Source organism: Guillardia theta, assembly GCF_000315625.1.
Source record: "Guillardia theta CCMP2712 unplaced genomic scaffold GUITHscaffold_80, whole genome shotgun sequence".
Classification (NCBI taxonomy): Eukaryota; class Cryptophyceae; order Pyrenomonadales; family Geminigeraceae; genus Guillardia; species Guillardia theta.
In genome coordinates this window covers 276719-298848 of record NW_005434594.1, presented here as the reverse complement: position 1 = coordinate 298848, position 22130 = coordinate 276719, and the positions used below count along the sequence as shown (strand labels likewise).

The 22130-nt window shown below is 51.7% G+C and overlaps 9 protein-coding genes across 9 annotated transcripts; 2 read left to right on the top strand and 7 right to left on the bottom strand.

The window, feature by feature from the left end:
- Window positions 1-90: 90 nt before the first annotated feature.
- On the bottom strand, window positions 91-1006 carry GUITHDRAFT_115023 (hypothetical protein; the record flags this gene model as incomplete). Its single annotated transcript, XM_005825843.1, has 3 exons — window positions 91-147; window positions 197-235; window positions 296-1006. The coding sequence occupies 3 exons, from the start codon at window positions 1004-1006 to the stop codon at window positions 91-93; spliced, it is 807 nt and encodes a 268-aa protein (XP_005825900.1).
- A 1909-nt stretch (window positions 1007-2915) lies between these two features.
- GUITHDRAFT_115022 (hypothetical protein) lies at window positions 2916-3257 on the bottom strand (the record flags this gene model as incomplete). Its single annotated transcript, XM_005825842.1, has 1 exon — window positions 2916-3257. The coding sequence occupies one exon, from the start codon at window positions 3255-3257 to the stop codon at window positions 2916-2918; it is 342 nt and encodes a 113-aa protein (XP_005825899.1).
- Window positions 3258-4130: 873 nt separating this feature from the next.
- On the bottom strand, window positions 4131-6960 carry GUITHDRAFT_115021 (hypothetical protein; the record flags this gene model as incomplete). The annotated part of the gene is made up of 14 exons (XM_005825841.1): window positions 4131-4313; window positions 4361-4462; window positions 4513-4606; window positions 4703-4797; window positions 4848-5021; window positions 5196-5810; window positions 5861-5934; window positions 5994-6053; window positions 6112-6155; window positions 6204-6365; window positions 6418-6641; window positions 6698-6773; window positions 6819-6864; window positions 6918-6960. 14 exons carry the CDS (start codon window positions 6958-6960, stop codon window positions 4131-4133), a joined length of 1992 nt encoding a protein of 663 aa, XP_005825898.1.
- A 1773-nt stretch (window positions 6961-8733) lies between these two features.
- On the bottom strand, window positions 8734-9702 carry GUITHDRAFT_143914 (hypothetical protein; the record flags this gene model as incomplete). The annotated part of the gene is made up of 7 exons (XM_005825840.1): window positions 8734-8779; window positions 8843-8919; window positions 8977-9057; window positions 9115-9178; window positions 9232-9459; window positions 9506-9571; window positions 9650-9702. The coding sequence occupies 7 exons, from the start codon at window positions 9700-9702 to the stop codon at window positions 8734-8736; spliced, it is 615 nt and encodes a 204-aa protein (XP_005825897.1).
- A 947-nt stretch (window positions 9703-10649) lies between these two features.
- Window positions 10650-11804, top strand: GUITHDRAFT_44283 (hypothetical protein; the record flags this gene model as incomplete). The annotated part of the gene is made up of 2 exons (XM_005825839.1): window positions 10650-11486; window positions 11541-11804. Coding segments are annotated over 2 exons (1101 nt in total), but the record flags the coding sequence as incomplete, so codon positions are not given.
- Window positions 11805-12523: 719 nt separating this feature from the next.
- On the bottom strand, window positions 12524-12812 carry GUITHDRAFT_115018 (hypothetical protein; the record flags this gene model as incomplete). Its single annotated transcript, XM_005825838.1, has 2 exons — window positions 12524-12604; window positions 12654-12812. 2 exons carry the CDS (start codon window positions 12810-12812, stop codon window positions 12524-12526), a joined length of 240 nt encoding a protein of 79 aa, XP_005825895.1.
- Window positions 12813-15124: 2312 nt separating this feature from the next.
- GUITHDRAFT_154593 (hypothetical protein) lies at window positions 15125-15302 on the bottom strand (the record flags this gene model as incomplete). The annotated part of the gene is made up of 1 exon (XM_005825837.1): window positions 15125-15302. The coding sequence occupies exon 1, from the start codon at window positions 15294-15296 to the stop codon at window positions 15126-15128; it is 171 nt and encodes a 56-aa protein (XP_005825894.1). The 5' UTR covers window positions 15297-15302.
- Window positions 15303-16064: 762 nt separating this feature from the next.
- On the top strand, window positions 16065-17048 carry GUITHDRAFT_165105 (hypothetical protein). The gene is made up of 5 exons (XM_005825836.1): window positions 16065-16367; window positions 16420-16538; window positions 16588-16656; window positions 16745-16807; window positions 16862-17048. Exons 1-5 carry the CDS (start codon window positions 16148-16150, stop codon window positions 16898-16900), a joined length of 510 nt encoding a protein of 169 aa, XP_005825893.1. The 5' UTR covers window positions 16065-16147; the 3' UTR covers window positions 16901-17048.
- Window positions 17049-18431: 1383 nt separating this feature from the next.
- Window positions 18432-21093, bottom strand: GUITHDRAFT_115015 (hypothetical protein; the record flags this gene model as incomplete). The annotated part of the gene is made up of 6 exons (XM_005825835.1): window positions 18432-18956; window positions 19035-19789; window positions 19888-20412; window positions 20520-20682; window positions 20739-20865; window positions 21068-21093. The coding sequence occupies 6 exons, from the start codon at window positions 21091-21093 to the stop codon at window positions 18432-18434; spliced, it is 2121 nt and encodes a 706-aa protein (XP_005825892.1).
- Between the last annotated feature and the right edge of the window lie 1037 nt (window positions 21094-22130).

Here is a 22130-nt window from a genome sequence, read left to right as displayed (position 1 = left end):
TACCTCCTCCTCCCCACTCCTCCTCCCCACCTCCTCCTCCTCCTCCTCCTCCTCCTCCTCCTCCTCCTCCTCCTCCTCCTCCTCCTTGCACTACACAGGAAAGTTCCGTTCTACCTCCTCTTTGTTCACTACGATACGAGCAGATCTCTGTGAAGGTCAGCATGTCAGGGGAAGGAGAAATGCGTGCAAGAGATACCTTATTCGTCAACGTCACCAACGATGCAGCTGGCTGTACCTGCTCGCGCACAGTCTTCAATCAGAGGATTCGAGCAGGTTTGTCTCTTCCTCCACTTACCGCAAGACTGGTTCCTGCTACAATCAAGACATCGAGGTCCTGCATATCCTCGTCTTTCCTTTCCCAGAACTCCGGAGGAAGGTTTCGACCGTAGAGCACAGTAGCTGGCTTGACAAGAGGCTTCCCGCAACTCAAGCATTCGATCGGCCTGGACTCTTTTGGCGCATGCTCGTCGATGTTGTATATGTCCTTGATCTTTTCTCGCACTTCCGAGCAAAACTTCTCCGAAGGGTAAGGAGTCTTACAACCTTCACACTCAACCCTCCCCAAAGATCCATGCACGGAGATGATCTTGTCATTCGGGATGCCTGTCTTGTAATCAAGCCCGTCTATGTTCTGCGTGTAGAGCCTCTTCAATAGCCCTTTGTCATGACACACCCTAAAGAAAAAATGCCCCAGCGTGGGTTTGTACGTGTCTTTCCCTTTCTCCTCTTTGTCCAGCACACCCAGCATGAACGGTCTTCTCAGCTCCAGGTACGGCAACTGGTTCCTTGAGAAGATCTCCCAGCTCACTACAGCCGTCGGATCCGCCCGCATCGCCCTCCTCTCCAACTCTGAGGCTGTCAAGAGCTCGGGTCTCAGCGTGTCGTACATCCCTCCTGGTGATCTGAAGTCGGGGATACCCGAGGACACGCTCAGACCGGCTCCTATCAACGCGCATACTCTCCTCCCCGCTAGCAGCGCCGCTGCAGCCATGGAAGGAGGTCCCATGCCGATCTCGCAGGTCACGATACTGTAAAATGTTTACTATACTTTAAAACAGTTTTAAAACGGGATCTGCTCGACACGCCCGACGATATGGCGACAGAGCTTGTTGAGCGAGGATGCGGTCTTTTGGGGATAGCACCACCTGACGAATTGTCATCGTTCCAGAGGATGCGGTCTTTTGGGGGATAGCACCACCTGACGAATTGTCATCGTTCCAGAGGATGCGGTCTTTTGGGGGATAGCACCACCTGACGAATTGTCATCGTTCCAGAGGGTCCGGAAACTCTACTCCCTTTCCAACGATCCTCCAGGGTCTGAAACTTCACTACCTGGCCTCGTTCAGAGAGCGGACAGATGTGAGAAAGGATATGAGAGTCATGCAAGCCCAATCACCATTCCAATGGAGAACGAGCCTTCCTGCTTCTGGCGTTCTGAAGAAGAGTGGGATTCATATCAGATAGTTCAGAATCATATAACAAAGAACTTCCAGATGACCATGTCAAGATGTTGTAGGGAATGCACTTCTTCACACGACAACAATGTACAAGATGCCTGAAGCATTACAACAAACAAATAAAAGATTCCTCGTCTAAACACTTGCATGGCGAGAAAGGTCATATCATGAGCTGCACATGTTCTACATGCCCGTAAGCATCATTGTTCTCTTCTCCGTGATCGTCTTTCACGTTGTGATGTCTAAAGGATACTGTCATCGTGAAGAGGGGCCAGATGAACAAGAAGGATAAGTTTACCATCGATGTCGAGAATAGTACTCTATGCCATAGCACGTCGTGCTCTGCTGTTGGAAATGCCGGATACAAATGTCTGATCAATTCTAAACCTTTCCGCGCCATCGTAGCAAAGGGCTCCAGGAGGGACACAGGGGGTAGTGTTCATCGCCCCATTCAGAAACTGCTACAAGAGCGCAGAAGTATCTCCGCAGCATTGCACAACGTTTACATTGCTCGTCTTGAAGTTGAGAAGTCATGGAACAGTGGGACAGTCGAGTTACCTGCCGGGCCCGCGATCGCCTGGTCGGTTTCAATCTTGACTGCCAGTTACTGGCAACCACCGAAGCTGAGCCTGTGATGAGTCAGGCTGCTGCCAAGGACCAATCATCCGTTCCAACACTCTAATCAGATTGGACTCGATGCTCACCGATATGCTACGATGGACGGCCGTCTATCATGCGTTATCTTACGCTGTAGAGACACTGAAGAGCACAGATCAGGAAGGACTCTCTTCTGGATGGCAAGACCAGGAACAAGGATATCAATGTCATGTGTACCGTCGAGGTCCAACATCACATGGTAACTACAAAACTTGAGTGAAGCAAGGAGGCTACCCAGGAGCAACGCATGGAAGCATGTGCCAATTTAAGTTTTGATCCTCAGGAGATGGGAGCAGAAGTTTTGAATGATCTTTACGTCTCGGCCCCTGCACCTAGTCTTATTTCTGATTGTAAGCAGTTCAGTTCTTTTCCGTCTTTATGTTGTGTTGTTGAATCATGTTGTGTTGTTGTGGGTGTAAATAGAAAATCGTGCATCTCTCTTTCTCTTACACGAGTTCTTCGTGCATGTATGATCAACAACGTAGTCTAAAGCTCCAAGGACCTGAATGCAACTCATGTGCATTATGTCGTTGGTTTCGAACGTATGATCAAAATCAAAGCCAAGAACTGTAAGGTTGTAAGGTCCTTTCAGCTCTGACAGTTCTCGCACACATCAAGCAGCTCTTCTCAGGTGCATGGTCGTCACGAGCGACTCATAAACGCAAGTCTTTTCCTGCCATGATGCAAACATCCTTCATATGAGATCAAGATCAAAACATTCATTCACAAGCATCCACCAGTCTTGCACCACATGCAACCTGAGATTAAACACCTGCCGCACCCTCCCTTAGCACATCCTCCTCAACTAGAAGCCCCCCCTCCTCCCTCCTGCTTAGAGTCCTTGTGCTGCTCATCAGCACCAGACAGCTGCACCTTCTCTCCAGCCAGAGTCGAAGGCATCCCCATCTTCTGCATCGTCTGCCTCCATATCGCCATCGGTTGCTCTGTCATCTTGATCCCCCTGGACTGCTCGTAGCACCGCCAGAACTCCCCAGATTCCTGCGTGCAGAAAGTCCAACTCGACCAGCTTGTCAGGGCATGCTCTCCCTTGAGGCAGCTCAACAGCTTCTTGTGCTGCTCTTCGCATTCAGACAGCGCCCTCACCTTGGCGCTTTCCGAGGCGTCCTCCGTCCCATCCGACATGGCTGGTCACGTTCGCACCGGGTCGTGTACAGGCGCCTCTGCTGTATCAATTGTTTACTTATAGGCTCAATTAAGAAAACTGCAAGGTAGAGGAGCCAGGGGCATAATTGAAAACAGAGAGAGAGAGAGCAGGAGGGGAACAGCAGGAAACATGCAGCGAGCTCAGAGGGGGAAGTAGGGAGCGGGGGCCTGGAGAGGAAGCGGGAGGAGGAAGAAACATGCATGAAGTTGAAAGAAGATGAAGGAAGAGAGAAGACTGTGAAGCAGGAAGAGAGATTCAGAACAAGCACTTGAAGACACTGATTGTTGTTGTTTTTGACGACTTTTCCGTGTCAATCAGGAAAGTGGAGCGCTGTTCACAGGCACATTGCGATGCTTTCTCAGAGCATTTGAACCGACAGCATGCCGACTGAAAGAGATGGCCTGTTGCGCTTTGAGCAGACAGAGAGCAAGTATCTTCACGTTACCTTGTTACAAGTGTGCAGTGGTGCTGACCATGTTTGCAAACAGGAAGGACTCTTCAACACATCGGCACGTGGTCCTTGGTGCCTTCCTTGTCGCCTTCGTGTGCTCGTGCTTGGCTCTCATCCTGCTGTACATATGGAGCTCCGGCATCAAGACTCACACCATGAAGAATTACATGGATGAAAACACTTACCTCTCGCCGGGAAACTAGAGTGGCCCCGGTTGAGGAGATGCTTCCTGCCAGCTCCTTGTAACATGGTTGACGTGGAGGAGAGGAGAGAATATATCAGGGGTGGCTGTATTTACTGCGCTTTCTATTCGCTCTTAGTGTTATTCGACGTGAAGGAGAGAAAAAATAGGTCAGGGAAGGGCTCTATATACAAGTGTGTGTTGTGTTGGAAGAGAAGATTACAGGACAACGTCTGGTCCTGTTCCTCGGGGGATGAACTTTTCCCTCAAGACTGGCACGGGGGTCGTTAAAGAATATAAGGGGGTCGAACTGGGCGTCGATGATTTCTGCTCCTTGCCTCCTGGATCATTGCCGTCAAGATCCAGATCCTGCGATCGTGGCAAGGCAGGGATATCCTTGGCCTGGAAGCTCTCGGTCATGCTCTACTCTCGACCATGCCAGCGCTCACCTCGAACTCGTCGGCGATGAACTCTCGTTGCAGTCGGACGTTGACTCGCAGTCGATACTTGGGTTTGATCAGCCCAAGGACCACTGATGACATGTATGGGCCCTGGTCCAGCAAGTAACCAGCAAGGACAATGAGCTAGAAGGGAAGGGTACCTTCAGGAGAGGTCTGATCTGCTCGATAGTCAGCTCCGCAAGGGTTTGATAATCGACTCTGTGCAGAAGATCGCCCTTCATGACCAATCCACTTCTGCAAACGAAGGGGTGAGCATGTTGTCAAGTCAGCTCCAGTATCAACCATCCCGGACATCAACCGTGCCCGAGGGGGACGTGAGGCCCAACTCACCTTCCAGCAGGACCTTCCGGGAAGACCCTTTGAATGATGATCGCCCCATCGAATTCGATGAGCTTCAGCCCAACCCCGCACTCGTTTGCCATCCCCTGGAAGCAACCGGCGTCACAAGGAGAAGCTCCTCACCAAAACCCCCGACCTCAGGAACTGGAGCTATCGGCTGCTCCAAGTAGTTGAATGTGGGCGTGTAGGGGTGAGGGCCAGGAGGGTACGAGCGAGCCGTTGATGGCATGGAACGCGCGCTTGAGAGCCCGTTGGTCGCACTTGATTGTGTGTCTGGTGTCATCATACCGCTGAAGGGTGAGGCGTCTGGCTTGGGAGTGACTGTCAAGTCTGCTGGGGGTGCTGTTCCACCAGCGGGGGGTTCTCTTTGGACCATGACTTCATAGATGGGACTTAAGCTGTCCCCTGCTCTTCGGTCTCGAAGCAAACGGCGGAGAGACAATGATACGGTAGTCCCCCGCCTACCGACTATCAAGCTCCTCACCTGTTGCATCGGCATCCCCAATGTCGTGTGCCCGTTGATGGCGACTAAGAAATCTCCGGCATGCAACTCCGCCGTCCTGCTGGCCGGGCCATCAGGGGAGATTTGTTTGATTGTAAGTAGACCATTGGAGGTTCTTTCGATAAAGACACCAATGCCGCACATAGCCTCGTTGACCTGAGGTCTGAATTGCTGTGCATTGATTGAAGGATTCGCCCTCTTCATCCTGCTTTGCTCGTCGGGAGAAGATTCGGCAGTTTGCGCCATGTTGGTAGGGGGAGTACCGCTCGGGAAAGACGGTGTGCTGTTCATGTTTTGTGGCGCAGGAGGCATTGGTTGTCTGTTCAATTTCGGATTAGAGGCATTGTCTCTCGATGCTGGGACGTTCTGCAATGATCTTGTGACTGGAACTTCAAGGAACTGCCCCGGTGCCGTCCCCTGCCGGTGCTGACCAGGAAATTCTCTTAGTATCCCGATGATCACACTGCTTCCGACCGGCCCCATGATCAGGTCGCGTGCTTGAACCACTGACATCCCCCTGACGTTTCTTCCATTGATTGTTGTGATGATGTCCATTCTCTTGAACTTCTTTGCATTGTCAGCGGGGCCGTTGGGTGCCTGACCAGGAATTCGGTAAAGACAAAAACTCACGAAGACATGGTACGCACGATATCTGTTATGCGGAGATCCCCTCGCATATCATTTCTCAATGTCATGCCCAGTCCAGCTTTTTGTGGAGGAGCTGGTAACAAATCTTTACACGGCACTGCGATAGAAGGGTCTTGTGCATCATCAGATTACCTTGAGGGAGGGAGTTCATCGGATTTGGAGAGGATGCTGCTCCTCTGTTGAGATTGGAGTCTGCGAGCGAAACAAAAACTCAATCAAAACGAGGCGTCAAACATTGACAAGAACTTACAGATTGGATTAGGGGGCGACTTCTTCACGTTTGGGAAAAATTGGCTGTTTGAATCTCAGGAAATGACATAAGGATCATAGGAATGGATGTACTTGTCCTGATTAGGGCTGCGATTCTCGGGAGCACCAGCGAACAAATGTTGTGGTTGTATCTTCATCATTTCCTCTTGCCCAGTCTCGACATGCAAGTGTGTCATCTCCCCTTCAGTGTGGGCTTGAGGAGGCTGATTTGCTGTCATGGGAGTGATGGAATTCCTGCATGTGAATACTCAGCACTCTTGAGATGACTGCAAGATGCCTTCCTCACCACTGATGCTCACCAAACCCATTCAAGTTCGGGGCCGAGTTCACAGCAACAGGTTCATACCCCATGTTCACTTGCTCGCGGGGAGTTTGAGCCTGGTTGTTCACACGAGGAGAGACTTCCCTGGAGCCACCTCCTCTCAGGATGGACGTGACGAACACAGCACTCCTGCAGATTGCTTTCAGAGGAGCAGACGTGTCAGGATCTCTTGCCTTCCGTTCTGAAGTCTTCGAAGCATCAGCTCACATGGCGTCCCAGGTTGCCCCAGAATGAGCGACCTCACCATATCCAGCCCCAACCCGTCAAGCCTTCTTCCGTTCACTTGCATAAGAATGTCTCCAATGGACACGCTTCTTGCTCTACTCTCAACAAAGTCACAACTTGGAAATGTTAACAATGTCGACCTTGCTGCTGGCCCTCCCGGTGTGATTTTCGTGACTGTGTACTGCCCTGAGAACGAGACGCAACTCATATGATTGAATGCATTCCAGCCTGAAGCTTACCCATCACATTTTTTGTTAGGAATAATCCTATTCCTGCAGACATAGTCCCGGAACAGTACCTGAGAAGCCAAGCGATCAGGAATTCAAAGAATGAAAGCATGTCTGTTCTGTCGTCATAGCAAGAGGCTGACTTGGTCATGTCCAATCGTCTCCTCTCCAAAAAGACACATAATTTGCACTCAGAGCTTCTTCGCATTTGAAATGGAACTCGATCAATGCAAGAACTAAGCTCCTGATCTTGTGCTGGGGCCCAATAATAGCTAATCCCATCTCATCTCTCCCCTCTCTACCATGATCCTATTTCCTACTCCTGGTGGAGCCATCATCTTCCTTGCTGTTCATGTGCGAAATCAAATCCAAGCATGTTCGTCTCCTATGTCTGGTCCAATGACAACCATTTCCTTCTCTCTCCCTTCCGTCTTCCCCCTTCTGCAGTCGCCATCATCGCCGGTCCCCCCTAGCATTCGCAGTAAGGATGCCCCCACCCTGGCTCATTCCTGACTTTGTACCCCTACCCGTGTCTTTGAGGATAACCCCACCCCCTAACCCACCCTCCCGGGTACCACCTCATCAACTTTCGCAAGCATGACCCCTTGCACCACCCCCCTACCTGTCGCAAGAACCACACCACCCATAACGAAACTTTGAAGCACCCCTACATTTTACTGCTCATAGACCGTACCATAGTACCCCGTTGTATTCACTCAAGTCGCCCTCAAGTTAGAGCCAAAGATGGACCGGTTGCTGCATTTCCTTGTACCCACCCTTTCGTCCGAGTGGCCGGGTGGAGGGGGTGGGGACGGGGGGGATGCCGAGTCTCCGCAAGACTGGCATTGACCCCACCCCCTCCACCCTACCCTGAACTTCCACCAAAACCACACCCGTCCCCCATCGGCTCTCGGAATTCAAACTCTGCGTCACGGGGTACCACCCCTGGTCATCCCCACTGGCTGAAAGCACTTCATGACCCGTCATGTGTTCCACTCGCCGTTACTACCCGTCAACCGTGATTCAGCTATTTGCTTCACAGGTGACCCCCACCGGGGGTAGTAGTACCCCCACCGGTGACTCAACAGGCTACTCCCCGCTGGCGAGCGGTGCCCCGGGGTTGTCTTTTAACGGTTTACCTGCTTTACTCAAATTTAACTTAAATCACAAGTACTATGCAATATTGTACTACGGCCTTCGATCACTACTCGTAGTAACTGCCAGGAGCCTAGCCTAATAAGCCCCGGGCCGCACTGCGGCAGTGCCATCGGGCCGGCCGGGCTCAAAACCATGACAAGAAGGCGGCGGGTACTAGCCAATGATTCACGGAGTCATGATGATCGCGGGCTGCAGTCAGAGTCCGCTGGCCGCGCCGTGATGATTCAACACGGGCCGGGTCAGCCTGGCGCCGGGCTCAGCAGCCTGGCACTGCCAGTGCAGCGGTGCCGGGCGCACTGCCAAGGTGACAGTGAGGCCGGGCGTGAGCCGCTGAGCACCCCCAGTGAGTCAGGCGTGAGCGGCAGCTCCGTTTGAATCCGCCTGATTGCGGCCATCATGGCATGGCCTCCCTGATCATAATCGTTCTCACTGCCCGGCGAAGTTGATCCGATGCAGATATGATACTTTTGGGATCAGAGACGACCTTAGATCGCCTCTGGCCCGAGGCCCGGGATCATCAAGAGATTTATAATGAGCGTTCACCAAGGTAAAACGTCACTGAAAAGAATAACTTAACTTAGATCTGTCCCATGGACTTTACAGCACCGTGCCGAGGCTGATAAGAATTTCAATCTCAGCCGCTTCAATGAGCACGCCATCAGCACAGGCTTCATATTCTTGGAGCACCAGCACCTAGTAGGGGCTCCGCAAAGAGCCTGGCCATACGAAGTCAGTGATCAAGCCTGCCATTTCCCAGCAGCAGCGAGGAAACCCATTACCTTGGTCTCTTGTAATTCATCCTGGCGGCAGAACTCCCAAAGCCTCGATTCGAGGACCCTTCAGGAATGTTGCATTTCTGGTTCACGGCATGTTCACATCGAGCACACTCACACATCTCGTTCAGGGAGCTCACCTTGTTGACAACATCTATGTGATGTGGGAGCTTGTGCTGTGAGCAGAATTTGGCTGGCCCGTTGGAGTCTCCGAAGACAGCCTTTCAGAAGAAAACCACCATCATAGACATGTCGGAGGAGCCTCAACTTCAATGTACCTGAGTCTCGCACCCTTCAAGGTGGCCACACTTCCTGCTGACGACGTAGATGTGCCCCGTTTCTCTGTCAAAAAGGCGTGTAAGCAGATCAGCACGCGCGAGCAGCTCTGGGTCAACCTGTGATAGGCACAGGCGACCGGCATCCTGTCCCCAGGGTCCCCAAAGCTTGCGACTGTATCGCAATTAAAGAAGGAGCACTTCCTGTGAACCAGATCGATATATCCATCAAGCTTGTGCACGGAACAATATTCGAGAGTTCGCGTCTGCGGACTTCCAAAGGTAGCTCGAAGAGGGCAAGCGTGGTAGCGACAAACTCGTCCAATAACGTTGACCTCGTCCGATTGCCTAACATGACCATAAGCATGTCAAAGCGCTCATCTCATCAGCATACCTGTGTCTCTTGCAGTGAACTGCTCCTTTTCTTCCAAGTTGAACTGACCCAAACGATGCTGACTTCCTACACAGCAAGCATTTGGTCCGCAAAGACTCCGATAGGGGATTTTCAACTGTACATATCCTACAAAAGAATCTACACCATTGCCCCTCCGCATCAGCCTGTCCATGCGTGACGTCGAGCGAACCACACATGCTGCAGGCTCTGCTGGTTACTGGATGCGTCCTCGAGTGCATGTCTTCCTCCTGATCTGCCTCCTCGGATGACCGACTGGACAAATAGTACTCAGCGTTCCGATGGTGTGACCTGGACAGGCATGTCCTGCTGTTATGCCCAGCTCTCCCGCATGTTCGGCATAATTGCGTACCAATGCCTCCCTTTTCGAACCGAATCTGAAGCTCACCCCCTCTAAGCCGCAGTCCACCTTCCCCTTTCTCCAACCTTCCTTCCAGCTGACATATTTGTAACAGGAAAGAAAGTGACGCCAATACCAGTCGTTGACGCTTCCTTACTTGCTCAAAAAAGTTCATATCTATATCTTTGGCGATCAATCAAAAAATTTCATCTCGCATAGATCCTTGAATTCTTCCCGCGCATTTCAGTTGCCATCAACATCATTGGACATCGCCGCTCCCTGTTCCCTAGTACATGGCAATACCTTTGCGTCTCAACCATCAATAAGTAGGAACTCTCAGTGGGTATCGTCTTATCAGAGTTCTTCAATCTGCTTTATCATCTCTTCTGATCGTCCCAACCATTTGTTGTCGCCGCCGCCGCCGCCATAGTCGACAGCGCAGCCCGGCCTCCATCCATTTCTATGAGCTGAAACCCTCATCACCCCTCCTGCCCTTAGACAGGCCCCGGGCAGCTGCCCGGGCAGCAGCCCGGGCCCCGAACCTGTAGTTTGGGACTGAGCGGGGAGGCGGGTGCGTTGTTGGCCATGGCATGCAAGGTGTGGCTGACGGCCGCGGCCATGGCTGGGTGGCTGGCGATGGGGGAAGGGGGAGGGAGGAGTGCAGAGGAAATATCTCTAGAGGAGAAGGCGCAGAGTTGGAACCTTGTCGTGGTCGTCACCCTCCTGGGCGTCTGCATCTTCTGTACCTACCTTCTGCTCGCTACTTCCAGCTGGCGTTGTATCAAGTACCTCCCTGAATCCGTCGTGACGATCGTGCTCGGCATTCTCGCTGGCTCCATCCTCACACTGAGTGGGCAGACACTGTCCAACCTGATAACCTTCGATCCCCAGACGTTCTTCATCTACATGCTCCCTCCCATAATCTTCGAAAGCGGCTACTCCCTGCACAAAGGCAACTTCTTCATCAACTTCGGCAGCATTCTTGTCTTTGCGGTGGCTGGGACTCTTATCTCTACCTTGGTCGTTGGACTTGGGACGTATGTGCTTGGGCAGATGAAGGTCAGCTATCCTCTCACGATGCTTGACAGCTTGACCTTCGGATCTTTAATCTCTGCGACCGACCCGGTTGCTACTCTGGCAATCTTCCATGCATTGGATGTGAACCCAACACTTTACATGCTCGTCTTCGGTGAGAGCGTCCTCAACGATGCAGTTGCCGTCGTGCTCTTTCGGACATTCCTCAGCTTCTATGAGAGGGAGCATGACAGCTGGACGTCTGCAATCCTTCAGTTTGTCTTCGTCTCGCTATTTTCGGGGGTGGTTGGAGTGATCGTTGCTCTTTTCAGCGCTCTAGTCTTTAAGCTCACTCGGCTCTATCAGCATCCTTCTCTGGAAGCAGCTCTCATGTTCGTCTTCGCTTACCTCCCCTACTTGCTTGCGGAAGCTCTTAACCTCTCAGGAATCATGGCCATTCTGTTTGCTGGCATTGTCATGTCACATTACACTCACTACAATCTCTCTCCTACAACACAAATGACTGCTCAGCAAACGTTCAGAACAGCTGCGCTAATGGCGGAGACGGCGATCTTCGCGTACATGGGACTCTCATTGCCAACCTTGCAGGTTTGCGAGCTGCTGCGTTGCAATTGCACGATGTACTGACTTTCTCTTGATCAGCATCGCTTCCACGTTGGGTTTATCATAAGTGCAATGGTGTTGATTCTCCTGGGACGTGCTCTGAACATCTTCCCTCTCTCTTTCTTGATCAACAGGAAGTCGCAGAACTCTGGGATGAAGATTTCCAGCAAGGAGCAGTTCATAATGTGGTTTTCAGGACTCCGAGGAGCCATCGCCTTCTCCTTGGTCCTCAACATGCAGTCTCACTCGCTGACTGCAGTCTCTCCAGAAACCAAAGCAGTGCTTGTCACAACCACATTGATCGTTGTGCTCTCCACTATCTTCATTTTCGGAGGTGGGACCGCGCCGCTACTCGAAATGCTGCTGGGGGAGAAGAAGGAAATCCACATTGCGGTCTCCAAAACATCGGAGATGGGAGCTCCGCTCGATCTTAGGGAGAGCATGGACGATTGGAGGTACAACGAGTCAGGAACCGGCAACTTGAGCGTGGCGAGTCGACGGGCGGCTGGCTTCGAGTTGTACGACAAACAGGTAGAATGGGGAGGGTGCAGTTGGCATCTGATTGACTGTACTTTCCTCTCCAGTGGTTTATCCCGATCTTTCGAGTCTTGGAGCACGAGCGGCCTGTGGAGGCTCCACATGGTTTCCATCTGCCATCCAGCAGTCATCCGCATGAGCGAGAGATGCTGCTTCGCGAGGAGAATGAAGACGGGTGGACGATGAGATCAGACAAAGGCAACTCAAACTCGAACACGCGGGCCAGATCTAAGTCACCAAGAGAACGAACAAACAATGCTAGCGCAGCGAGCAGCTAATATTCAAGAAAGACTGCAATGCTTGGTGCTAGCATTCAATTTCTCTCTCTTCCAAACATGTATCAAATTTCCATGTAGAAAGAGTGTCATGAATACAACACATGCTTCTGTGATTCAACAGAGCGAATTCAGTGCGTTCATTTTTTTTGAATTTTTATTAAAAATAATCCATGCGGTACTGCCTGTCAACTATAGCATACTGTACATTTACTGCTGGCGGTAGTCGCAGTAGGTGTGGGAGCGGCCGCCATCGCAGTTGTTGACGTAGCCAGTGGAGGGCATGTAGAGCTGAGGGCTGTGTCAGCACAAACAATAGCAAGTAATTCATAGCACTCACAGTTCCGTAGTAGTCGTGGCCGGAACCCTGTCCATCGAACTCGCCAGAGCCGAAGTAGATGTAGGAGGTTCCGTTGCCGTTGACCCAGGACTGCGGCTGGATGCCGCTGGAACCAGCGTAGCCGGTGTCAAAGGCGACAGACTCGAGGACGGAGAACATTCTGTCGACGTTGGTGAGAAACAACCAAAGCAGAAGGGAAAGCAGAGATCACACAGCACGACTCCCGCATATCAAACAACATTTCGCATGAGGAATGTGCTACAAGTGCTTGCACACATTCTTCAAGTCTTACAATCATTATGGCTACTCCAAACACAACAATCATAACACAATATTCACTATCGATGCATACCTCTTCTTGCCGACGCACCTCGCTTCAAGTCTATATATACCCCCTCTGCTCTATTTCGGGTGACACAACCCTACCCCTTTGATCATCCCAGAGCTCACTGAAATCTGACTACCCCACCCGTTCTGGCTCCATCCCATCATCGTCGTTTGGAATAAGATGCCAAGTGATAAGAAATTCTATAAATTCAAACAATGTAATTTGCATCACCCCTACACCTTGACCTTGAAAGGTACCCCTATGCCTTCGATGTTGAAATCGTTTCCAAGTACCCCTACCCCCACTTCGTAGGGACGATTGCTCCGAAGAAACCCTGATATAGAGCACCGGTTTAAAACACTGGTTTTTAGAAAGTTTTGTGGTACAAAATAAATTAATTTTTAGTGCATATCAGGTACAACAAATGACGTACCGTAATGACTCTCAAGTACTTCAAGCTTTGATTGAGGGTCCACAAATTGAACCACTTTATAGTTGTTTTTTTCAGCCCACGGTACTGGCCGGGCTCAGTGCCACACGGTACCGTAGTACGGTACGGGCCCGGCGCGGGGGCAGGGCTGCCGCGCAACGGCTGAGTCGTGACTGGTCGCCGGGTGGCCGAGTCTGCGGCAGCCGCGCCTACGGCGTCGGCTAAGTTCGGGCGGCACCGTGACTGAGCCGCTGAGCGGGACTGGCTGCCAGGACTCGGGCTGACCCGCCGGGTACTCGGTGTGACTCGTCGGAGCCCCTGCCCCGGGGTTCCGAACTCGTCGGCCCCGGAAGTTCCGGCCCGGGCCCTCGGCCTCTCAGCGGCCACCGGGGCCCGCTCAGCAGCACCGCACGCGGCACTACTGTGCGCCGTCACCCGCGCGGCGGCGGCCCGCGGCCGCCGGGACTCGGACTCGGAGCCCTGAGCCTCGGGAGGCCGCTGCCGGGGCCGGCGAGTGCCTGATGAACCGGGCTCACTGTGCCGCAGTCGGCGCGTTCCCGGCGACTGAGTGACACCGTGAGTTGCAGCCTCACGGCCGGGGCCGGCTGCGGCAGTGCCGCCCGGCCGCGGCTGCCGGGGCCCGGCCGGCGAAGGCTTGGCCGCGTCTCAGCCGGCCAGCGGCTGCCACTTTACTCAAAGTTAAGTTAAAAAGCAGTACGAGGACAATCAGGAGAGCCACCGTCAGCCTCAGGCTGTGACGGCCCGGCATCATCTGTCAGCGCGGCTCCCGCCGCTTACACTTACTTTACTCAAAGTGAAGTGAAAAATCAGTACGAGGACAATAATGAGAGTCGAGGAGGCTTGACCCTGACACTGTCGCACAGCGGCCAAACGGCGAGAAGAGAAAAGACAGCGAGAACCAAACCTAATCCTGCCGACTGCTGTCCCCCAAACTACAGTTAGACTCTCACGGTGGCGGCCCGGTACGGCGCGGCAGGCTCAAGACCAGATCGGACTCCCGGGCGATCGGACAGTCGCGGCCAGCGGCGACGGCAGTGTGGCCGTGACCCGGCATCGATCGTTGATTGACTTGCCAGTCCTCCAGGTTGCAAACACTATCACAGCTGGGCGAGTGGGGATCAACAGAGTCAGTGTGCCAGGTTGAATGCAACTCAGAGAGTCAGTGAAATCTCGCACGGCGACCGGTGACCACCGTCGGCACCACCGGCATTTCACCCGGAAACTTGCCTTGCCCAAGAAGAATCGGATGCGAACTGAAGGCTCAGCGGCAGTCCAGTCCATGGCATCACACTGTAATTGTACGGCATAGAGGTCGATGCCAGTGCTAGAAGAGTGTGGCATGTTGGAGCATTCAACAACAAATCTTGCATGAAAGTCCTGTTTGAAATATACTTTTATACTGATTCTAGGTGGACTCGCTTGCATTTGTCAGCCATATCATCGTGCTAGTGTCGCAAACCGAGCACATTTCCTTGCACACTCTATGTGCAGGTCAATCCTCGAACCAACGCACTCGTAAGTGCAACCACAGTAATAATCCATGCAGAATTTCAAGGTGGAAACACCTTTGGGAAGTCATTGCAGAAGTGAACTGGCACAACTGAGAAAATAACAAGGAAGACACCAGAACTGAACAAAGAGAAAGCACCAGAATGTGATTTTTGATAATTTATTCCATTCCCAGAAGAGTAATTTACTCGTAGAGGGACTTGGTGTAGGTGGCGGTGGCAGCGACGTAGGCGTCACGGGCAGCCTTGTAGGGGCCAGTGGCGAGCTTGAGCTCGTTGGCGGCCTTGAGGTAGGCGTCGCGGGTGGCGCGGTAGGTGGTGGCGTAATCCTCAAGGTCGAAGAGAAGAGCGAACATTGCTGCGTCAAGAGGTCAGAATATTGAATAACATCACAACAGAGTGGTCGCAATCACATCAAGTAAATCATAAGGGATAATCATTCTTGCACACGTTCATTGGAACACATTTCCAACCTGCTGGTGCTGGAACCACCGCTCCCCCGCCTTTTAAATCCCTCTGCCTCTCCTGCTCTATTTCCGGAGTTTTTTTTTCACTCCCGAAATAGCCTTCCAAGTCAACATCCAGATTCTAAAATTGCTAACCCAAACATCGAATGAACGTAGGAATTATAAAGAAATATTTCAAATATTTCACGCAAGTTTTAATTCCAAGAATAAACAACCCGCCTCAGAATATCAATTAGGATCACACCTTGGTTTCCTATATGCCCAACTTGATGTCCTTGAAAGTCGATAATTGTTTACTTGTTTGAGTTTTAGACCTGACTCGGGAATCAAGCCGGGCCGGGCCGGGCGTCCGGGGGAGTCACCCACTGATCTCTCTAACGAACTTTTTCACTAGAGATAGGCACAACGGTCATGCCCGATTTGTGGTAGGGTGAAGACATTGCCTCAGAGCCCTCAGATAGGAAATAGAAATGGCATCAAATATGGTAGCTTCATGAAGTAGTGATTTGAATAGCTGCCCTCCAGCAAAGATTGTACGTCGACCAGTAGTGACTCACTAGGGAGCTCTTCCTCCTCTGACGCTGGCCTTGGCGATCGAGGCGACCAGGCACAGCAGCTGTGGTGACAGTGACTCTCAGCGTGCGCGAAGAAACTTCGGAAGAGGAGAAGGAGGGAGATAGTTTCCAGCTGAGGGAAGGACCAGGAGTGCCTAGAAGAGCTCAGCCGTTGAAGTGACCGACATGAAGCAGCTGTCTATCGTCCTCGTCCTCGGATGGCTCTTGGCATGCCCTCATGCGACAGCTTCTGTCGAGTTGGATGGGCATGCATTCCTCGACGCGGTCGCCAGGGGTGAGGAGCAGGCTGTGAATGAGATGCTCTCATCTGGCATCAACCCCGACCAAGTCTTGACACCCTCTGGAGAGACCGCAGTGCACCTGGCAGCCCTGTCAGGAAACCTCAGTGCGTACCTTTGTTCCCCCACTGGTCTGACCATGACTGATCGGTTCGGCAGATATCCTCCATGCACTCCTGCAGGCAGGAGCGAATGTGAACGTCATCACTACTGGAAGCGACGGATTGCTTCCGATTGAAAAGCGCACACCCTTGATGTGGTTTGCGTCGTCGTGCCAAGTTGGATATACTTGCCGAGTTTGCTCCTAAGATCTCAACAGCCTGGCAGGTTGACGGAGTCCAGGCGCTTGTCGATGCTGGTGCAAGAGCTGATATTGAGAACGAGAATGGACAGACGGTAAGATACGATACGATCTTTTCTCGCATGGATCATCGAGGGCGGGGGGTTACCATTGCCTTCGTCTCCTTTTGTGATTTCAGGGCAGGTGCTTGCTTTGATCCAGAATCATGTAGGAGATGAATGCGCGAAAGTGAGGAAAATTCTTCAGGTTTTGTCATGCAAGTTTGAGCAGCAGCTTCGTAGCCTCATGCCCTGCATTCAGGAGCTCGAAAAAAAGGCAGGGAGTACAATGAAGCAATGAAATCTGACACCTAGCAAACATTGAACATACCTGATGAGAAACTTTGTGTTATGTGTTTATGCAGCAATTTCGTTACCTTTGCTGGCATTCGGACTGAAAGCGTGAGATGTTTTGGGGATGATTTTTACAGTGTGATTGCGAATGCCAGACGGTAGCCTCTAAATTTTGTTTTGTCAATTTATACCCCTTTTTATGAAATCTTTGCAAAAACATCTTGCTCCATCTATCTCTGCTTCATAGCTGCTTCATAGTTGGAGACATCGTGCGTGATCAAACTCTCCAAGAACGCTGATGTGAAATTGACGAGGAGGTACTGACAAGAAGAATTCTTCCGTGCAATCATGTGTGCGGGTAGGGGACAACACGGTACTCACTAGGGTCGTGGAAGGGGAGGGAGGGAAGAGGGGGAAGGGGGAAGGGAATTAGTGGAAGGAGAGGAGAGAAGGGGGAAGGGAGAGGGGGGTGGGGAGAGGGGAGAGAGAAGAGAGGAGGGGGGGAGGGGGGGAAGAGGAAAAGAGGAAAGAAAGCTGCTGCAATGAAAATGGCAAAGATTAGGGGATGGACCAACGACCTTGACCTTGACTTCTCCTTGAAAGCAGTATTCGATAGGGCGATGGCAGATTTGCGCAGCGGCAACTTAAAGAGGTGGAGGAGGGAGGCAGAGGAAAGCAAGTTCCTTAATTATTTTTTCACTTGATTGCCTCATTGTATGCTTTATGGCTTTATCAGGTAGACATTAAAATAGAGAAGCCTATCCCACCTCGAACAGGAGAGAAGCTCGGTGCCATGTATGAGTATGCATGTAGGTATGAATCAAGTAGAAAGATCTCGAAGCTCCTGCAAGCTCTCTACGTAGCTGGACACCTTGCCAGAAGCCTGACCTTTTGCACTCCTGACTAGAGACACATGAAGATGAAGGAAAGAGCACAGAAGCAGCTGATCGAGATCTGAGGGCCATGGCAGACAGTCAGCAGAGGTCACGACTAATACGTGTCTCGAATGTTGTCGAGCCTAACGATGCGTTGCTGATACGAGACTAGTACGCCATCCACTACGAGGCAAATCAGAACTCTATGACTGAGATGTGGGAATCAGATTGCAAGCCTCTCCTCCGCCCCTGTTGATGCACTTGTGCATGATTTGCAGACGTGCTGCTACACACCATGAACTAACAAGGGCACTCCTGAGAAGAGATAGTTGATACTGACATGCAGGTTTCTTTACCTCTTTCGTGCCCATCACTGGTATGGCACGTGTCTCAGCGACGAACTCGACGCACAAGATCAATTTCAACCATCTTGTCCACTCATGTGTTGGATGTGGCTATTCAAAGACCATGCAGTACACGTCGAAATCATCTTCACAACTGCAAGGCAGATATTCTGACAGTTCTAACTAGCAAAGTCTTGCAAGCGCAATCTTTCAAGGCAACTGATAGCGTGCAATAAAACTCTCTTCTTCTGTCACTTCCTCTCAACACGTGCCCACTGCTCCTCTAATGCTCTCGCGGCGCAAGGACAACATTCATCCGTCACTGTCGTATCCGCTTGGCAGCCTCCTTAGACAGGGTCAGGATAAACTGAGTGATTCTCCTCATTTCGCTCTCCTGCTCCTTGCTTGTCTCAACTCCATCAGAGGTGTAGTCTTGGTCTTGATTCCAGGTCCACCATTCATCATGCCCTGCAGGCACAACAAACACAATAGATACCCTCTCAAACTTGTTCTTATCTCGCAGAGCTTTCAACGTGTCAAGTAATGGATGGAGCTTGATCAAGTGATTCGGCGCCCGTGTCATCTGAAACATGTACAGCACACCGCTCTCTGACAAGCATAACGCATTGCAAGGCAAGTTTGGTGCCTTGGGCTCGTAATATCCATTCGGTGTGATCTCGAGCTCTTTCAAGTCTCTGCATCTTGATGGAAACTCAACGTAATGCGATCGCTCTAAGTTCAGCTCTTCCCACGCACTTCGATCACCAAGCCTATGAATTATGTGTTTTCCTCCTCGCTTCAGCACCTCGCGCGCAACGAATTCAAAAGCCGAATCTGCAAGTGACTGATTGCCAAAATCAGGATTCAAAAAACGCAAACTCAACAACATCAAAATCATTTTCACAAGCCATTTGATGATTACCGTTTTGTACTCAAGGTCGGGGGGATGATCAATCAGCTTGGAGGTCGATTCCGCTTCCGTCTTCCACTTGGGTGGTGACATTGAACCTACTCCCACAACAGACTCCTCTAGTGTTGGTATAGGTTTCACCAAGATGTATCGAGGCACATTGCCCCACTCCTCTATGATCTGCTCTGCTTCCTCCAGGTCAACACGATCCCCGTGCATACTGATGAAGAGTGACATCTCCTCGTCTGACCACAACGGCAACAAATATCGCTGCGCTCCTCGATTCAAAATATCTTCAAACATCTCTGTCTTGGGAGCAGAAATCAGGATGGTCTTTGCGAATTGTGATCTGACAAAGTTCCCCGCGTCTTGGTTTTCCAGGTCACAGATATACCAGTGTCTGAACGTTCGAATAAAGCGACGCGCCGCAGATTGATCTTCGATCAAGCTCCATGCTTCTCCATCAAAGTACCAATATTCACTCCCTATCTGATACACTAGTTGCTCACCAGGCCGCAGAAGCTGCACAAGTAAGAAGTATGCGAAGCAGGACTTCCCGATCCCTGGAGTACCTGTGAGGATCACTTGATGACCTCTCTGTATGGACTCCTCGTCCTTGAGGGTCTCGGGGTCCAACCTGAATTCCATGGCAATCCGCTCCATCATCTCCAAGTAGCTCTCGCGTATGAAGAGCTTGCGTCCAAGTTGCTCGTGGCCTCCCAAGCATGTAGAGAAGCTGATGTACTGTTTAGGCAACAAAGTCTTGCCTGAGCATGCTCTACTCCAGAGCTCTTGCAAGAAACTTAGCATTCCACCTATCAGTCCTTTTAGTACCCATGCTCATGATATTTCAAGCCTCCTTCACCTTCAGGTCTGGAAGTTTCGGGAATCTGTGCCAGTGTAGGTGAACTTTGCAGGATAAGAATGTTACAAAGCTTCTCTCGCTTCAGTATAAGCTGCTTCTCGTCATCTACAAGCCGCCTTTTGTCCTCTTCAAGCCGCTTCTCGTCCCCTACAAGCTGCTTCTTGTGATCTTTAAGCTCATTTAGAAGCGTCCAAAGCCCATCCTTCTTCGTAGAGTTTTGTTGATCTTGTATCTGCCTCAATGCATCCTCGATCTCTCCGTGTACACCTTCGATCTGTACTTGTACGCCTCTGATCTCTTGCTGTACACTCTCAATCTTTGCTTGCACACCCTCGACCTCGAGGCGTGTATCTTTGATCTCTTGTTGTATACCTTTGATGGTTCCTTGCACCATCATCCATGCAGACCTCTGAGTCCCAGGGTGCTCAGCCTCAGCAGAGGCCCCGGAGCTGAGGATCTCCACCGAAGCTGTCTTGGACGGGGGGTTCGGACCTTGCTTCACATCTGGCCTCTCCTTGTCAGGCCCTGGGGGGCAGCGCGCAGGTCAGGCTCCCAACAAGAGATTCAATCTCGCAGTTGGCAACGGCAGCACAATGGGGATCGAGAGTGCCAGCAAAGCGGATACACCTCACCTTGTCCGTCGGCGTCTTGTGAGGCCCTGAGCTTCTTGCTGCTCCGCTCTATGGCCTCTTCTTCCTCCCTGGCATCCCCTCCTCGTACGCGCAAGCAGCAGCTCCCCACAGCCATCCTCGGATTGTAGACCACACAACGCCCAGGATATGGAAACGACGCTCCCTGTCACAAGCGCAGGTCAGAGAAAGCTTCCCTCCAACGCTCAGGTCGCTCCTCACCATGGCGCTGGAGATGAGGAAGCAGCTCAAGCATATCAAGCCAGCAGCGCTGCGCACAGCCCTCGCTCCTCTCCCTCTCGCTTCTCTCTGCGGGCTGCGCATCTTGACCTCAGCCAGCCTTGCCGACCTGACAATCTGCCGTTAGAGCGGCTGGGGGACCCGGTAGACAAAAGCTGGTAAGGGAAATAAACGTTAGACGCCGTAGGCTCGTCGGAGGGGTTATTACTCGACTATCCACGAATGGCGCGACGGAGAGGGGTGGACTTGAAGCTGGGCAACAACATGTATGTTTCAAGCAACGGAGAGACGAATGTCCGTATGATCAGAACCTGTAACGAATCGTCAAGGACCACATGGCGTCTGTGAGCTGCGAGTGCCATGATCTTGTCAGCGATGAACGCCATCATCGAAGACGCATGAGGGACATGAAGGGTGTAAGTATCGAGTTCATCAGCTTGCACGGCAGCCTGGACAGAGGAGCATGAGACGGTTCACTTCAAAGTAGTGAGATCCCTCAGTCCTCCAACGTGGTAAGGGTCTAGAACCAACAAAGAGAGCAGCAGACGTGGGCTAGACAACTGATTTCATCAAAAAGACCATGAAGAAAAAGAGTCATCAAAGCCCTTGAGTAATGTGTGTGCGCCGCTTGTTGCCAAACTTCAGATCCTGTGGGCTGTGATGGCGACGGGATGCAGCAAACATTCATTAGTCGCACGTAGTTATCACATTGACCTTGTACGCTACTTGATTTCACTCTTCTCTTTCTAGTCCCGCACCTGACCTCAAGGGACGGATGAAGACACATGGTTGCAGTGTACGATGACAACATCCAACGTCCTGCTCGTCAATCGAAACCTTCTAGAGCTTGTGCGCAGTTGCTCGCGCCCTCTGGTGCTGGTGGATCTGTGTGCCGGGAAGCATCAGATGCCATGAGAATACGATCGCGTGTCGGCGCTCAGACGGACATGACATAGTGATTGACAACATTCTTTTACCCATCCACTGCCATGAGACTAGAATCTTCGTCCCAACATCAAAACATCGTTCCGAGACATGTGTATTGGTACTTCATCCTCGCTAGCGAGCTGAGCTGCCCTCGGTTCTTTCCTTGTACTCTCAGATGTGAGAGCATACTCGAGCCCGCGAGGGTACAGAAATCAGGATGTCGCCCGTGCTGAAACCTCCAAGAAACCGTGAAGACAACTCCGAGCTCGCAGAAGCCAGCTGCTGGGAGCTCCAGCCAAGAGCTATGGCATGTAGGAGCTCGTGAGGCTCCCTCGGAACAAAGTGACCTGCCTCGAGGAGCAAGCTCTGCGTTTGCTCGTCTTTACTCAACCATCCTTACAAGTTTACAGGCAAAGAGCAGCCTACCCCGACGGCTTGCGAGACTAG

Coding starts and splice junctions, on each gene's coding strand:
- GUITHDRAFT_165105 (XM_005825836.1), top strand. CDS start 16,148: ATGAAGCAGCTGTCTATCGTCCTCGTCCTCGGATGGCTCTTGGCATGC. Junction 16,657..16,744: donor AGAACGAGAATGGACAGACG/GTAAGATACGAT, acceptor ATTTCAGGGCAG/GTGCTTGCTTTGATCCAGAA. Junction 16,808..16,861: donor AAGTGAGGAAAATTCTTCAG/GTTTTGTCATGC, acceptor CCCTGCATTCAG/GAGCTCGAAAAAAAGGCAGG.